We start from the raw sequence: 16,507 nt of genomic DNA, 5'->3' as shown, positions 1-16,507 counted from the left end.
TATTGCCAAATTTGATCTTTACATGAAAGTTTACTAAGTAATAAACACATATTTTCTAGTATGGTCCAAGTAGAGTCATTTTTGCAGCTAAAAATGGCTATTTTTGGAAATTCAAAATGGCGGACCATGGAGAAGATCCCCCTTTTCATGTATGAAAAGTGCAATTTTTCCAGTCATAATGAATACTTAGAATTTGATGCTGGTGGTAAGTATTCATGAAAAAGGTAACATTAGTGAATGGGCATGAATTCTGGAAATAAACAACTAAAAATTTCACACAGTGTCCCTTTAAGAAAATAGACTGTGATGAATCGGGGGTATGCGTGTGGCTGCATGGAGCCAATCTCCCACCTGAAAGCGTCCTATCACATCAGTGGCATTGATCATCTCCTTCCTGAGAGTCATCAGTAGGCTACGGTTCCCAGAATGCACCCTGATGTCCATTAGGCCACGCCCCTCTCCCCAGTCCCAGCTCACACCTGCACTGTTCTCTGCCACCACACCTGCAAGATCGCACACAAAAAGAACAGTACGTTGATCAGGGCACTACCAGACGCTATTTGCATAGGAGTAACTGTTTCGCAAATTTGTCTTGAATGGTGACATTTGCTTTGTAGGGTATTACATTCTCATTAACACCCCCCTCCCAAAAAAAGTAAATAAAAATAAATAAATAATAGTAATGTTTCCAATTAGATATCAACCCAATACATCAGTGGGTGTAATGCAAGTCTGTGGATGTGTAGTCATAGGCATCATGCATTACTGTATTGGTGTGACATGCGAATCACAAATGTATTCCTGGTGCTATACTAGGTCTTGATAAGGGAGGTGGAGAGGAGAGAACAATAAGGTCACTTGACACATCATGGTTTAGTGACAGGCACATCTCTTATAGTATCAAGACAAACAGACTCTGGTTCTGCATGTTTAAAGGACCAGTTCAGTCAATTTCAATATGCTGTTGTATTGCTCATGCTACCCTTGACTTGTCAGTACCCGGTGATGACACATTTTTCGGCTCAGCCCTTTCCGAGATATGAGCTATTCTAATGGGGGCAGCGTTTGTTTACATTTTAAATGTTTTTAACATAGGCCTACTCCAAATATTTCCCCAAAAAGTACAGCTGTTTGCTAGTTGTCTGCTGATGTTTTGGATGTTTTTGGGAATAAATAAAAATGTTATTTTGAAATGTAAACAAAGAGCTGCCCCCATTACAATGACCAGGATCTCGGACACGGCTGAAGAAGAAGAAAAAGAGAAAAATCCCAGGTACTGACAAGTCCAGGGTAGTGTGGGCATTACAACTGCATGTACAACTTGACTGAACTGGTCCTTTAAGTACAGTATACTGAGCTTTCAAAAGGCAGAGTTCATATGTTACACCTGTAGCCCCATGATGCACACCGTTCCACCAGTGGAATTCTGTAATCGCCGTTGAAAAGACTTAACTACCGTAGTACAACACTACTATGACATTACGACTAGGTCATTGCCATTCTGGTGACAGCAAATTTATAACATGGGCTGTGTCTTCATGGGTTAATCATTTGACATGAGCTAAATTAGGGAGGTGGGAGAGAGCACTAGTCGTGTGACATGATGTCATGGAGGCTGACCTGAGTCGTGTAGCCAGGGGAGGGAGTGAGACAGCTGACCATAGACACGCCGTGACTCCTGAGGGCCGGAGTAGCTGGTCATGTTCACACAGAGATGCTTGTCCACCGATCTCACACACAACCAGTCACGAGTGCCCTCCATCCTCCTCGTTCCCAGAGTGCCATCTTCTCTCTGTCCGTTTGGGTCATCCTCCTGGGTCCCTTCCTCCAGGTGTCTGAACTCCAGGCTGTGTAATACTTTGTTCACAGACAGCGTCACCTGTCCTAAAACAAATAGACAGACATCCATTTCCCGTATTTTTTGTCTATATTTAATGATCCAATAACAAAATGCTTCAATTTCCCTATGACAATTAGCCTGGTTCCTACCAGACCTCTGTGTGTCTAGCTCTGGAGCCCCCTGGTGGCACTCAACAGGTAGTGGAACTCACAAAGCTGTGCGGAACTCCAGGTTGGACAAGAAGCAGGCAATATGACAACAGGTTGAGTAACTGTGTATTTCGTCTTACTTTGATTAAATGGCTTGCTGTGTTTAACTGGATCCCACCGCACTCTCGATTAAAAGGTGCCAAACATAAACAAAAACTGTGTAAAATTGAAAGAAAAATGTCTGCACACTTAAATCCCCTTTGTGTTCTTTTAATGACAAGCTTTCGGTCTACTGACCTTCCTCAGGGCTCTAAGTAGACCGAAAGCTTGGCCTATCATTAAAAGAACACAAAGGGGATTTAAGTGTGCAGACATTTTTCTTTCAATTAAATGGTTTGCTACCTTCAGCTGGTCCTGCAGGAGAGGAATAGAGCCGTCCTTCCACCCCCAGGGTCCTGGGCACAGCAGGGAGGTCAGTCGGGGGCCATTTGGAGCCGTCACTGCCAGGTTCTCCAGCTCCAGGACTGTGCTCAAGGGCCCCTGTCCACTGGGCCCTCAGAGGGTCACTGAGACAAACAGACAGACAGAGAAACATAAGCAGACAGACAGACAGATAGGCAGACAAACATAGAGACAGACAGATAGACAGACAGACAGACAGATAGGCAGACAAACATAGAGACAGACAGACAGACAGATAGGCAGACAAACATAGAGACAGACAGACAGACAGACAGACAGACAGACAGACAGACAGACAGACAGACAGACAAACAGACAAACAGACAGGCATAGAGGCAAATGGACAGATAGACAGACCGATAACCAGAAAGACAAACAAACAGACAGACAAGAGAGGTTTAGAGATAATGGAAATCAAGTGTGAATGGAAAAGACGACCAAGACACATGAACATAAAAAGTATGAGAAATGAAGAGGGAGTGTAGAGTGTTTAACACTGCATGAATGTATCACTTTTTTGAGAGCACAACTTTTATGTGAATAAGCCATGACATGTTTTTGTGTCATCACCTCACCTGCTAGTGGAGACATTAGTGGCCAGTTGCAGGTGTAAGCTGCTTAGGGCGTTGGGGAGCAGGGTCTGCTGTAGGCCCACATGGACACCCATGGAGCTCATGCTGCCCTGTCGGCTATTAGCCAGGAGTACCTCCGCAAAGGCCTGGTCTTTCCCATCAGTCCTCAGGGATGCAGATGCGCTCACGGTGCCAGCTGGAGATCTGCGTCCTGTGACTTGGGCCTACACAGATGCATTGTGGGAACATGGAGGTCCGTCACGAGGAAAACTCTGCAGTGTACGGTAATACAATACCCAAGCAGCACTCAAAATATCAGCATGTCAGGTAGTAACTAATGGGTCTGCTATTGACTATACATAGCCTACAGCATTGTATTAGTATATCACCGTATTTACAAAAATATATTTGTGTAAGATTTTAAATATTTCAGCATAAAGCTGCAGAAATCTCTGGGCCTAGGGGAGATCTGTTTTTAGAAATCCCTGGATTATAATTCTGCATATATGTTACCTGCACCATCTTGGGCACTCTTGACTCAAAGGGATGTTGCATGCTTGCATAGAGACCCATCTCTCCATAGGATCCATTCAGGAGCACCGAACACTATACCAAAGAACAAGGAGCACATTGAGATCCAAGGGCTCTGGCATGCCGTAATAAAAGCAAATAGGGAGAGACTTTCATGTTCACAAATAAACCCGCAGAACAGTACCTGGCAGTCCAGGTGATTGATGGTGGCTTTTCCGTGGGTGAGGTAATGGAAGTGGCCATCATTCACCCTCCTCCAGCTCACCGCTCCCTCCACGCTCACAGAGGCTGGCACAAGCAGCTAGGGCAGTGGCATAGTATCCAAGCAACAGATCAAAAACATCAACAGGCCAGTCATCATGTTTTTCTTCTTTTGAGGAAAGGTAGGTACAAGGTCAACAAAGACTCATTGTAGATGGCCCTGCCGTGGCTTAACGGTAGGGCACTCATCTGCTACGCGGCCGACCCCGGTTCTATTTTGGCCCAGGTCTTTTGCAGACCCTTCCCGGTCTCTCCCTCCAAAAACGTTTCCAGTCTCTCTCCCTCTCTCTCTCTCTCTCTCTCTCTCTCTCTCTCTCTCTCTCTCTCTCTCTCTCTCTCTCTCTCTCCCTCTCTCTCTCTCAAACTGTCCTGTCACTAATAAAGTCTAAAAGACTAAAAAAATATCCTCTCATTGCAGATCGATAAACACACAAACAAATAGGCAGATTGAAACTGAATTAAGACTTTAGGGACCCATGCAACTTGCACATTGGGACATCATCAAAGCAACCAATTCAAATTATAAATAGGCCACCCTCCAAAATGTGACAGACACATGAACAGAAAAAGTGCAGAAAAAAAGAGAGTGGAGTAAAAGTAGAGAGTGGAAAATTAAGGCTGTGAACCGTATGGCAATGCCTTCACAGATGTGTGACAAATTTCCCTCCAGTACAAAGTAAGAAATCTCAAGATGATCAAACACACTATAAATAACTCTGTAGGCCGTGCATCATAGACCTTGGCAGGATGAATACAACTGAGCAAGGTGATATGAATCACCTCTGTGAAATATGCTAACCAAGATGAGGGATTGCTCATCACAAAGTTTTAGTGTCTGAAACAAATAAAAATCAAGAATTTATCATACTTGTTATGTAGTGAATTAACTATAAAGTGCTATTGGACATGATGGTTCTTTCCAGCCCTACCTGGAGGTGGTGTGACAGGTTGGCCTTGAGGCTGATTTGTTGCTTGGCAACCCCCGGCTCGCTGAACTGAATCTTCCCCTGGAGCCTCAGCACCTCCCTCTTTTGGACCCGAAACATCCCCTGCAGCTCCCTATGCGACTGCAGCAGCAGTGGATTGAAATAGTAATGAAGAAAACAATACAAATAAATAATCCGATACGTTCAAATTTCTCGTGCACAGCTAAGAGTAGGTGCCACAGCCAGTAACCACAGAATTACTGGGACTTAAATTAAATGTTAAAAATATGTCACCACACACTACTTGACTTTTGACGGATGTTATTTTTCTTGAGAGCAAACAAAGTCATGCAGTGTACAGTTTTAACATTTAGCAGAGAATGTACTTATACGAATATATTCTCAAATACATTTTAAAAATCAACTGACAGACCAGTGTGTAAAATGTAAGAAAAAGGTTAACAACAGAAACCTACTGATGCATTTGCATATCATAGTAATGTAATGTGAGTTATTTGAAGTACCTGACCATGGCCGAGTGTCAGGCACAGCTCAGAGTCTTGGGGTAGGGCAGCAGAACTGAATGGATGGAGCAAAGAGGAGCAAACCTATATGGAGTGGGAGCACGGACAAATACCGCAAAACACAAGTGAAATGTTGTTCAGTTCTGTATCTGAATGGCACTGCGTTAATCTAATAATAATAATAATAAGAAGAAGAAGAAGAAGAAGAAGAAGAAGAAGAAGAAGAAGAAGAAGAAGAAGAAGAAGAAGAAGAAGAAGAAGAAGAAGAAGAAGAAGAAGAAGAAGAAGAAGAAGAAGAAGAAGAAGAAGAAGAAGAAGAAGAAGAAGAAGAAGAAGAGCCAACAAAGGTTTCATCATTCAAAAATGTTTTACCGGTGAGAAACATGTAGACACTACAAACACATAGTATAAGGAAAGACTGAACAGAGGTAAGGAGAATCAACAGTACACAAAAACAAACAAACAAACAAACAAAAATCTGAACTCACGTATGGCTTCTGGGCCTTGTACCCCATGGTGAGAGTGTGGAGGAGCTGCTTGTCCTGGTGAAACAGGGCTTTGGACACCAGCGTGTAGGTGCCCTTCTCAAGGTCAATGGTGAAGGTCTCCTGCAGCAGCAAGCTCTGAGGGAGAAACTGGAATGGCTGTCTGCAGATCAGGGCCACAGAAATAGAAATGATCATAATTACTAACCTCAATCTCTCATCTACTACTGTATACATCAGGGCTATTATGGCGGCCCTGGAGCCAGATGCGGCCCTTGGACAGCAAGGCTCTGACCCTCCACAAGGCCCTTGAAATGCAGAATTGTTTTTCGGAATTTAGAGATGAAAGTACGGGTTCCTTATCGAGCTGAAACGGGAGACGGGACGTTGAAATGCAGGAAATTTCATCTAAGAAATGCAAAACTTTCTGGGAGAAGACCCCCAAACCCCCCATCTCAATGAAGTGTCCCATATTTCTTTAATTGACAATTGTCAACCATAATACATATACATATAGTTCGGCCCCTTTCCTGGGAGGAATTTGAAAAACTGGCCCTTGAGGACTTTTAATTGAACAGCCCTGGTATACATCATCATCTATATAAGTGATTCCCAACCAGGGGCAAGTGTCTCTCATCTTCTATTAGAGTAAGATACTTCAAGCCCGTGCATATCCTGGATCCACGTGATGTCAGGTGAAGGCCCCTTTATGAGACCTTCGGTAAGGAGACCTTTGGTTGAGAATGAATGGAGTTCCCCTGGGCACTGTAGATGGCGTTAGCGCACATCTCATGCAAGACATAACCAAATGCCATAGATAGAGAAGAAGAAGGAGGGGACAACGTCCGAACTTGACCGAACTTGAGCACACTCCCTTGCATTGGGTGGGCTTTGGGTTTGGCTTATCTAATAGAAGATGTTTGAGTGTACGATTAGGGGTACGTGAGCACACTGCAGGGGGTACAGAGAAAAAAATGTATAACAACAAATGTATCACATCATCACCATCATCATCATCATCATCACCACCACCACCACCACCGTCATCCTCCTCCTCCTTCTCCTCCTCCTCCTCCTCCTCCTCCTCACCTGAGGCGCAGCATGGCCCTCTTCTGGTATATCCACCAGTCCTTCTTCAGCTCCTCCAGGCTGCCCTCCAGTTCCAGCTCCCGCCCCGCCCCCTGCGGCTCTGACAGACGCACCGTCAGGGTCACGTGCCTCCTCTTCAGCTGCTGTGGTGTGTGGGGGGCACAGAGGGTTGGGCAGATGAGCAATGACTTGTATTTGTATTGTAAGAGTATGGTAAATTAATTCCCTCAGTCTCTCATCCCTTCCTTCATTCGTTCATTCATTCATTCATTCATTTAATTATTTATTTATTGATTTATTCATTAATGTATTTATTCATGTATTTATCATTCATTCATTCATTCATTCATTCATTCATTCATTCATGTGGATTCAATGAAATATTGAACTAACAAAACTACTAGTAATTAACTAGCAAAATTGGAAATGTACAATTATTTATTACATTTCCGAAATAGCAGTCAAGTTTCATACAGAACTACAAGCATAAAACACAAAATACATCTAACAACAGCCAGAATGTGCTATATCACATGATCAATACTGTGTGTACCAATGGCAGTTCAAGTGCAGAGGTGTCAAAAGTAAAAGTAAAAGTAAAAAAAAAAACAGGTAACTTATCTGGGTGACCACTAACCAGTAGACCTGTGTATTTGTCTTACGATCAGCTGATTCTGCACTGGTTGGATCAAGTTTGTAGTGGGTCCTTATTAGGGTTTTATGCTGTAACAGCTATGTGCTAGTGTAATTACACCATGAATTTATTTTTTACTTTTACTTTTGACTTTTGACAGCTCAGTTCATGCGGTACCTTATCCATGAGGCTGAGGCTGGTGGAGATGCTGAGGTTGTGTCGGCCGCATGCAGCGCTCAGCTCCAGCGTCTTCAGTTGCCGGGCGTCGCTAAGGGCGATCTGGCCCTGTGCCGCCTCCGTCCAGGCGGAGCTGAGGGAGCAGGCAGCCTTCAGCCCTCGCTTACCCAGCACGCCATACGCCCACGCCTGGGGATGCAGAGGGAGATGGGAGATGGGAGTCAACCTCTACCGAAACCGCATGCTAGTAGTCAAGGGGAGATTTTCATGAACTGATTTTTGTCTTGTTTTAAAGAGACACTGTGTGAGATTTTCAGTTGTTTATTTCCAGAATTCATGCTACCCATTCACTAATGTTACCTTTTTCATGAATACTTACCACCACCATCAAATTCTTAGTATTCATTATGACTGGAAAAAATTGCAATTTTCATACATGAGAGGGGGCATCTTCTCCATGGTCCGCCATTTTGAATTTCCAGAAATAGCCATTTTTAGCTGCAAAAATGACTCTACTTGGACCATACTAGAAAATATTTGTTTATTACTTTGTAAACTTTCATGTAAAGATCAAATTTGGCAATAGTCAGCCCAGTTTAAATAAGCAGGATAGTTGCAGTACCTTTTGTGACCATTTCCTGCACAGTGTCCCTTTAAAACCTTACCTTCAGATAGGTGACGGCGGGTGTAGATAGCTGCAGCCTGGCCTCCTTCTCCCCCCTGCGGTCCCTATAGAGACCCTCGAGGGACAGGCCCTGGATGGACACCAGCTTCCTGGTGGTCAGCTCCGAGCTGAACTCCACGGTGCCCCTCTGGAGTTGGTTCAACTTGTGGGCACAGAGCACATACAGCCAGGGCGTGTCCATGTTGAATGTTCCTGATGACAGGAGAGAAAGATGAAACGCATAAAACAGGAGGGAGAGTGGAGATGAATCTAGAGGGGAATTGAAATTCCATCCATGATGGCAGAGTGTGTTAAATTTAAAATAATCTCTGTCTGGAAGCGACAAGCAGGGCAGGTAATTACCTGGATGTCTAGAAATAATGTCTGGGATAAAGTAATTATGAATTCAGCATCAGCTAAATGTACAGAAATGTAATATTAATATGTGAAACAGTGAACAAGTGTGTGAGAGGTTGGAAAGGGTAATGACCTTCATATTTCCTCAGGGAGACCTTGGAGATGAGTTCCTTCCAGTGCCAGCTGACCACGAAGGGCAAAAGGTCATTATAGTTGACCTTGAGGTTAGTGCGGCTCTCTGCCTTCTTGCCATGAACCCGTGAGTGGAGGAGCTGCGCTCTGTAGTTCATGTCTCTGTCTGGTACTTGTAGGGCAAACTACAGCAAATTTGGATGGAAAGCAAATTGTACATTAAAGGGACACTGTGCAGGAATGGTCAAAAAGGGTACTGCAACTATGCTGCTCATTTAAACTGTGTTGCCTATTGTCAAATTTGATCTTTACATGAAAGTTTACTGAGTAATAAACTAATATTTTCAAGTATGGTCCAAATACAGTCATTTTTGCAGCTAAGAATGGCTATTTTTGGAAATTCAAAATGGCGGACCATGGAGAAGACCCCCCTTTTCATGTATGAAAAGTGCAATTTTTCCAGTCATAATGAATGCTTAGAATCTGATGGTGGTGGTAAATATTCATGAAAAAGGTAACATTAGTGAATGGGCAGCATGAATTCTGGAAATAAACAACAAAAATCTCACACAGTGTCCCTTTAAAGTACTTTTTTTATCCATTTTTTTGGTCTTGGGATTTTTTTGGGCCTTTTCAACCCAACAGGACAGTTGAAAGAGACAGGAAATGAGTGGGGAGAGAGAGATGGGAAGGATTGACAAAGGACCTCCAATCGGAATTGAACCCAGGTGGTCAGCAGCAAAATGGTCTAGCATCTTTGCTCATTGACCCACCACACCCCCGAAAATGTATGAACACTAGCTGCATTTGTCATTCTCGTGCTTTCGTGTTCTACTTCTTTACTAACTGCTAATACTATTAACATACATTATAATGATATTACTAAAACACTAGGGCTGGGACTCGATTAAAATTTTTAATCGAATAAATCTATAGGCTTTGAAATTAATTAATCGAATAAATCGCATTTTAATCACATGTAAATATCTGACGTGAGAACAGTGAAAATTATATTTTTTCACATGGATTTTGAATAATGACAATAAATAAGCTTAATCTAAAAATATTGTTCATTTTTAAAAGAGAGAACTCTTCTCAATTTCAGCTGGCTGTTTGCCATAAGACATAATATTGCCCTCCACTGGTCTAATCCAGAACTTTATAGCTGTATAGTATGTTATAGTGCGATTAATTTTTTTAATCGAGTCAATTAATTAATCAAATCGTGTGATTAATTAATCAAAATTAATGCATTAATGACCCAGCCCTATAAAAAACATATTTTCGGCCCTACCGTGGCTGATATGGTAGGGCACACGTTTACCACTTGGCCGACCCGGGTTCAATTCCCGGTCCGGGTCCTTTGCCGGTCCTTCCCCATCTCTCTCTCCCAGCTCACTTCCTGTCTCTCCTCCACTATCCTGTCTCACAAAAACCAATAAAGGCTGAAAAGCCCGAAAAAAATAAAAAAGCACATTTTCCAGAAGGGCAGTCCCACCTCTAGTGCGTAGCTGGTGAGGCCGGTGCGTGACTGGTTCCTGAGGGACTGGCTGATGACCACCCTCTGCTTGCTGGTCACCTGGTCCCACTGTTTCCCATAGCTCAGGGACACAGAGGACACCATGTGCTTGGCACTGCGCTCATGCCTCAGCTGAACCTGTGTATGTCATCAATGGAATAACTAAGTTACTCAAAGACTGTCCCCTGTACCCAAGTGGCTTCGGATAACACCGTCAACTAAGTCGTAATGTACTGTAATGTAATATAATGTATAGGAATGTAAAAGTGAACATCTCTGTAGCATCTGTAGGAGATGTTTTGGATGCCCTCTTTGTAATTCACTTTGGATAAAACCGTCTGCTAAATGTGATGCAATGTAAAGTAATGTAAATGTAATGTAATGTCTTTAAAGGTACACTGTGCAGGAAATAGTCAAAAAAGGTACTGCAACTATGCTGCTCATTGAAACTGGGCTGCCTATTGCCAAATATGATCTTTACATGAAATTTTATAGGAATAAACTAATATTTTCTATTAACATTAACATTAGTGAATGAGTAGCATGAGTTCTGGAAATAAACAACTAAAAATCTTACACAGTGTACCTTTAAGCTGCCAATAACAATATAATCATCATCATCATCGTCGTCATCATCATCATCATCATGCAGCACATTGCTGAGTAAAATGATACCAGTATAACACAGGAACATGTTTTCTTGGACTGTAGGAAGGACTGTATGGAATTCAGTCTCGAAGCGAATAGAATCAGATTTCACAACTACAACAAAAGTACATGGCCCAATGGGTGTTGTAGTATAGGGTAAAAGTAGGGCAACAGTCCGCATGACAACACATGATGTATTAGACCACTAGTAATTGCCCTATATTTATGCCCTACTGAAGTGGAATGATACTGAATTTATTGCGCTCTTTCTAAGGTGTGTAAGCCGTCTCACGCAGGACCATAAAAACAGAACCAACATACAGTACATTAAAGTTTATGGCATACTATATAAAACTTACATCATTTTATATATAGCCGGAGCAGCCAACCTAAGCGCAACTTCTGGCTGTGTGTGTGTGTGTGTGTGTGTGTGTGTGTGTGTGTGTGTGTGTGTGTGTGTGTGTGTGTGTGTGTGTGTGTGTGTGTGTGTGTGTGTGTGTGTGTGTGAGTGAGAGAGAGAGAGAGAGAGAGAGAGAGAGAGAGAGAGAGAGAGAGAGAGAGAGACAGAGAGACAGAGACAGAGACAGAGACAGAGACAGAGACAGAGACAGAGACAGAGAGACTACAGTATACACCTTTGTATGTGTGTGGTTGTATGTTTGTGTACCTCACTCCCCTGTTGCACAGTGTCTGCCAGTACCTTATGGTTGAGTGCTGGGGCGTGGGTGTCTGCCAGTACCTTATGGTTGAGTGCTGGGGCGTGGGAGCACTGCAGCTCGTGCTCGGCGGCCATGAGGTAGGTGAGAGTGGGCATCATCTCCTGCGTCAGACTTTGGGACATATGGCACTCCTGCCTCAGCTCCCTCGCCTCCTCTGCACAGGGCAACAACGTCACATAATACTTCCAGTGATACTGTGCCATTTTTTTTGGAAATAAGCTTATTGTACACCTCTCCTTGAGTTAAATGATTGGGGTTTACCTTTCTCCTGTACTTTCAATAGTTCTCTGAGTATGGCAGTGCAAATTTGACCTCCATGCTAGCAATTAACATTGAATCCCATGAGACCAGCTGGCAGCACATGCGCACAAGCTGACCAATGGGCCTCCACCTATTTGAGGGCCGATCCCAACCGTTAAGCCTTTTAGTCACACAAAGTGATCTCAGTCCAAGCAGTTTTCTGTCATTGTGCCTCAACGGTGGAATAAGCTACCAGTTGCTACAAGAGCAGGGTCATCCCTCTCAACCTTCAAGAAGCTAGTAGAGAGTCATCTCTTCCGAGAGAGCTCCCCTGCACAACATAAGTAACTCTACTCACCTCTAATCATGGCTGCTAACCTGCACAACATTTCATAGGCCCTCCACACTTTTCTGCTCTCTATCTGTTCAACATCACTTGTATGCTGCTGTACTCTGTAGGCCTATTTGTAAGTCACTTTGGTCAAAAGTGTCTGCTAAATGTAATTTTTAATGTAATGTAATAATGTAAGAAAAAGAGAGAGCAGCATAGGTGCCTGAGGATTAGCGGCCCACCGGGAAAATGCCAGATTGCCTCCGATGCCAGAATGCCCCGTATGCCAGATTAACACTCCATATCTGATGAGAATAATTTGTGATGCGCGATATGAAAATGTTCAACCGATACGATAACCAATAATTACCTGCTTCTCAGGGCCGATACCGAAACCGATACCAATATGTTCACATTTTCATATTTAATATAATATATTGATATAATCTCAATATGATCTCAGTTCATGTTTCACTCATAGTCCATTCAAACATTAAAAACAAAAGCCATTGCCTGGCTGGCGGTCATGTGACTCGGTCATGTGATAAGAGACGCCAAGTCACAGCATCACACAGGCAGAGAGACTGGATAAGATAATACCAGAGACGGTCTATTATGAATTAAAAGAATATTTGATAATACTCCTAGAATAATACTCCTAGAATCTCTGTCAGAGGCTTGTTTTGCCTACCCGGCCTGAATGAAAATATAAAGTAAAAGTCTCTACTCGGCTTGAATGCAGTTCCCACGTTTTCATTAAATTAACCGATTAACCGATCGGGAAAACATTATATCGGGCCGATATAAAAAAGCCCATATCGGCCGATATTTTAGTGCACCGATATATGTCGTGCATCTCTAAGAATAATGTGTGCAATCCTACATGAGCAACTAGGATCTTGAGCTGTTCCCAATATACACGCATGCTGTAATAAAGGCATTGTTTAGAGGCTATGCGGAACCTTGAGAGGTCCTCATTAAAGTTATGTGAAATATAATTTCAGAATAATGACATGACACAGGGGTGTAAATCCAAGGAGCATAAAACTGAAAGTTCTCATTCTAGGCATTAGTGGAGGCCATTTATGCATACACAAGTTCCAAGGTTTTTATATTTGATGGCTTTTGCAGCAGGAAATGTGTGGTAAGTAGACTTTCTATGGGCGCCTCAAGCATCAGGAGACCCCATTAGAGCTATAAATGTCTTAAAGACATACAATATTTAATGCAGAAATGTAAACCTAGTGCAAATACAATTTAAAGTTTTCCTTTGATGTGCAGATAAAAAAGTGGTGTGTAATTTTTTTTTTAATCGCAAACACAAAGTAAATCACCTACATTGCTTGGACAACATAAAAGCTTAAACTAACAGCAATCATGTGAACAGTGACATTTCAAGACTGAATGCATTAATAGGATATGTATGATCTATTTATTCTTTTTTGTGTGGTTCTGTTTTATTTTCCTAGTTTGTCTTGATGTGTCTTTGTACTATCTATTTGTGTGCTTTTGGACAAGTGTCTGGCGAATGAACAGAATTTAATTGATGACTTTCCACTGTTTTCTTGAGTTGCATAATGTTTATAGGATGAGGCAATGCATTACTGAGTAAATAATATCCTGTGAATACAAATAGCACAGGTGTGTGTGCTAATACTACTGGATTTCATTCTGGAACAAAATAATAACAAGCCATAACTCACACAATATGGAGGCCATACTTGAGCCTGTGCATGCAGCCTGTGAACTGTACACCTCTCTCTTCCCTTTCCTTATAAGTTCTATGTAATGCATAAATGTAACTTATGAGTGGACACATTCTGGGTTCAAAAAGTAAACGTTCTGCTGCATATTTATTTACAGAAGACACAGGGAGATCACCTTTTTAATGACCACAGGCAGCAGGAATACAGCACTTTTACCTTTTCAATCCATTATGTCTGCCACTGTGTAAATGGAAAATACTGTGCATTGCTGTGCTAATAATACTATGCTGTATTTGAGGCTGAGAGTGGAGCTCCACATGTGCTTACTAAACCTGCGTACGCAGCCTTACTGTGCATACATCTGAACTTTAAAAAGCCATACATTTTCCATGGTCTTTCAAAAGTCGCCCATGCACAAGTTAGCAAGGCAGATAGCTGTTCATGGAATGAGACACTGCAATATCAGACTGATAATGAACTACTGTAAAAGAAGAGATTAAGGTTTTTCTGACTAAATACTCCATGTTAAAAAGAAATCTGTTCATTATTTTAGACAAGTCCTACCTCGTAGGCCATATTTGAGCCTCAGGGCGGAGCTCCACTGTGGGCCTGTGTGCTTGAGCAGGCCCAGGATGCGGCCTCCCAGTAACCCTGGCAACAGCAGATCAGCATCTACGGAGTACTGCCTCTGCCCCCCTTCCTGCCTGCGGTCCAGCTGCACTGTGGAGCACCAGAGCAGAGCAGAGCCAAAGCCAACACTACTCAGGGGTGCATTTCTCGAAATCATAGTTGGTAACTACGTTAGGTACTTTGTCGTTTGCAATCGAGTTTCGCATTGGCAAGTACCCAAGTTGCTAACTGACTAGCAACTATGCTTGCGAGAAACACACCTCAGATTGGACAAGGTAGCGGCCATTTGCCATAAGTTATTACAATGACAAAAAAGTCAACAACATTCACCGTATTTGAAATAAAAAAGAAGGTGTCCATTGGCCATAGATTCAAGATTCAAGATTCAAGATTCAAGAATTTATTGTCATTGTCAAAAAGGCCATGAAATTGTGTTTGGGGTACAATACTTAGTAGCAGCAGGTTTTCAAGTAAAGTGCAATAAGAGGTAAAAGTGACACCAGTGCTTGACACCCCCCAACCAACACTACTACGGTGACAAAACCAGCACTGATCAGAACTTGCATTGTTTGTGCCTTAAATACAACCCACATGTGCAGGACAGAACATGTTGATGTGTCTTGTGTAACAGCCATTGTTGACTTCACTTCCATCATCTTTTTTTCAGAGACAATGAAAACCACCAATTTGTCAGAGAAGTGTTGAGTAGAAGGTTGCTGAAAGCAACATTTTGAATTTTAAATTCACCACGGGATGCAAGTATGACGTGACAGTGAAATCCAAAAAACAAAACGGTTTGTCAGTAGTTTCAAAATAGTGTCAGTCAGATGTAATTAAAACCATACTACTAACTCAGTAAACGTTAACAGAGAGACACCAAGAAAGGCTCTAGTCATCAAAATGGTGACAAATGATAAACTGACTGAACTGAACCTCAACTGACAGAGGATCTTGGGTTTCCTTTAGACACCCGACTACACTGTACCTGAGAAGGACACCAATGAAATAACCAGCTGCATTCAATATTACAGCCACTGTGGAGGAACCTCTACAGAAATGGTCTGCAATTATTTTTCCCCAAGGGCCAAATGAGTCTGAGGGCCAAAAAAAATGCCAAATCGTATAGCCACAGATAGCATACATATACTGTATATGTATGTTTTCTTTGTTCCAATCTCATGGCAGGCCAAATGTTTGCCATGTCCAGGCCGGATCTGGCCCACGGGTCTCCATTTGGAGACCACTGCCCTACAGGTTCTCTGAGGAATCCTTTAGAAAGCCTTGGGGTTCTTCCAAGCAGCTCATCGGATAACCTTTAGGTGCTCCCCCACAGTGGTAGCTGAGGATTCCTCCAGGAAACTTTAATTTTTATTTTTTAGGCCTTTATTTTTATTTTTTTGCGACAGGGGAGGATAAACAAGAATCAAATGGGGAGAGAGAGATGGGGAAGGATCGGCAAATGACCCAGGCCCATAGAACTCTCACTGCCCGGGCCGGAATCGAACCCAGGTCGCCAGCATAGCAGTCCAGTGCCCACCCGTTAGAACCATGGCTGGGCTGGAACCTTTATTTTTAACAGTGTACCTGAGAAGGATGCAGTGTCCTTGAAGATGTTTTTGAGTGTGGCTGCCATGCTGGCTCTCCTGTCGAAGCCCTGTGCCGTGTCGACTGTCAGGACCACTGGGCGGCCATGCGATGCCACCTTGGCTTCCAGACGATACTGCTGCCTCTTCTCCGTTGGGAGGTTCATGGTCTCCATCACCCCCTGAACACACAGAGAGTAGAGGAGTAGGAGTGGAGGAGACTGTATATTTGGAATATGGCCAAATGGTTGATTTGTAAGCGAAGGGGGAGCAGTGTCTAAACCATATGTTTCCTGTCATATTTACCGCTATACATTTGTGTTCAATA

The 16,507-nt window shown here is 42.8% G+C and overlaps 1 protein-coding gene across 1 annotated transcript in view; it reads right to left on the bottom strand.

The window, feature by feature from the left end:
- The window catches only part of LOC134466078 (uncharacterized), a 66,666-nt gene that overhangs the window by 29,325 nt on the left and 20,834 nt on the right, over positions 1 to 16,507 (bottom strand). Inside the window, exons 23-39 of the mRNA XM_063219975.1 lie at positions 16,181 to 16,361; positions 14,531 to 14,686; positions 11,710 to 11,843; positions 10,302 to 10,460; positions 8,805 to 8,988; positions 8,316 to 8,527; positions 7,651 to 7,839; positions 6,840 to 6,982; positions 5,754 to 5,913; positions 5,266 to 5,349; positions 4,745 to 4,882; positions 3,739 to 3,855; positions 3,537 to 3,629; positions 3,027 to 3,247; positions 2,392 to 2,555; positions 1,621 to 1,884; positions 352 to 503 (exon numbers count right to left, since the gene is read on the bottom strand). Of these exons, the coding sequence (XP_063076045.1) occupies positions 352 to 503; positions 1,621 to 1,884; positions 2,392 to 2,555; positions 3,027 to 3,247; positions 3,537 to 3,629; positions 3,739 to 3,855; positions 4,745 to 4,882; positions 5,266 to 5,349; positions 5,754 to 5,913; positions 6,840 to 6,982; positions 7,651 to 7,839; positions 8,316 to 8,527; positions 8,805 to 8,988; positions 10,302 to 10,460; positions 11,710 to 11,843; positions 14,531 to 14,686; positions 16,181 to 16,361 (2,751 nt within the window). The remainder of the gene's footprint in view (positions 1 to 351; positions 504 to 1,620; positions 1,885 to 2,391; positions 2,556 to 3,026; positions 3,248 to 3,536; positions 3,630 to 3,738; positions 3,856 to 4,744; positions 4,883 to 5,265; positions 5,350 to 5,753; positions 5,914 to 6,839; positions 6,983 to 7,650; positions 7,840 to 8,315; positions 8,528 to 8,804; positions 8,989 to 10,301; positions 10,461 to 11,709; positions 11,844 to 14,530; positions 14,687 to 16,180; positions 16,362 to 16,507) is intronic.

The sequence above is a fragment of the Engraulis encrasicolus genome, chromosome 16 (genome assembly GCF_034702125.1).
Source record: "Engraulis encrasicolus isolate BLACKSEA-1 chromosome 16, IST_EnEncr_1.0, whole genome shotgun sequence".
Classification (NCBI taxonomy): domain Eukaryota; kingdom Metazoa; phylum Chordata; class Actinopteri; order Clupeiformes; family Engraulidae; genus Engraulis; species Engraulis encrasicolus.
The sequence above is the reverse complement of the archived record's forward strand: the minus strand, read 5'-3'. Positions and strand labels throughout refer to the sequence as shown.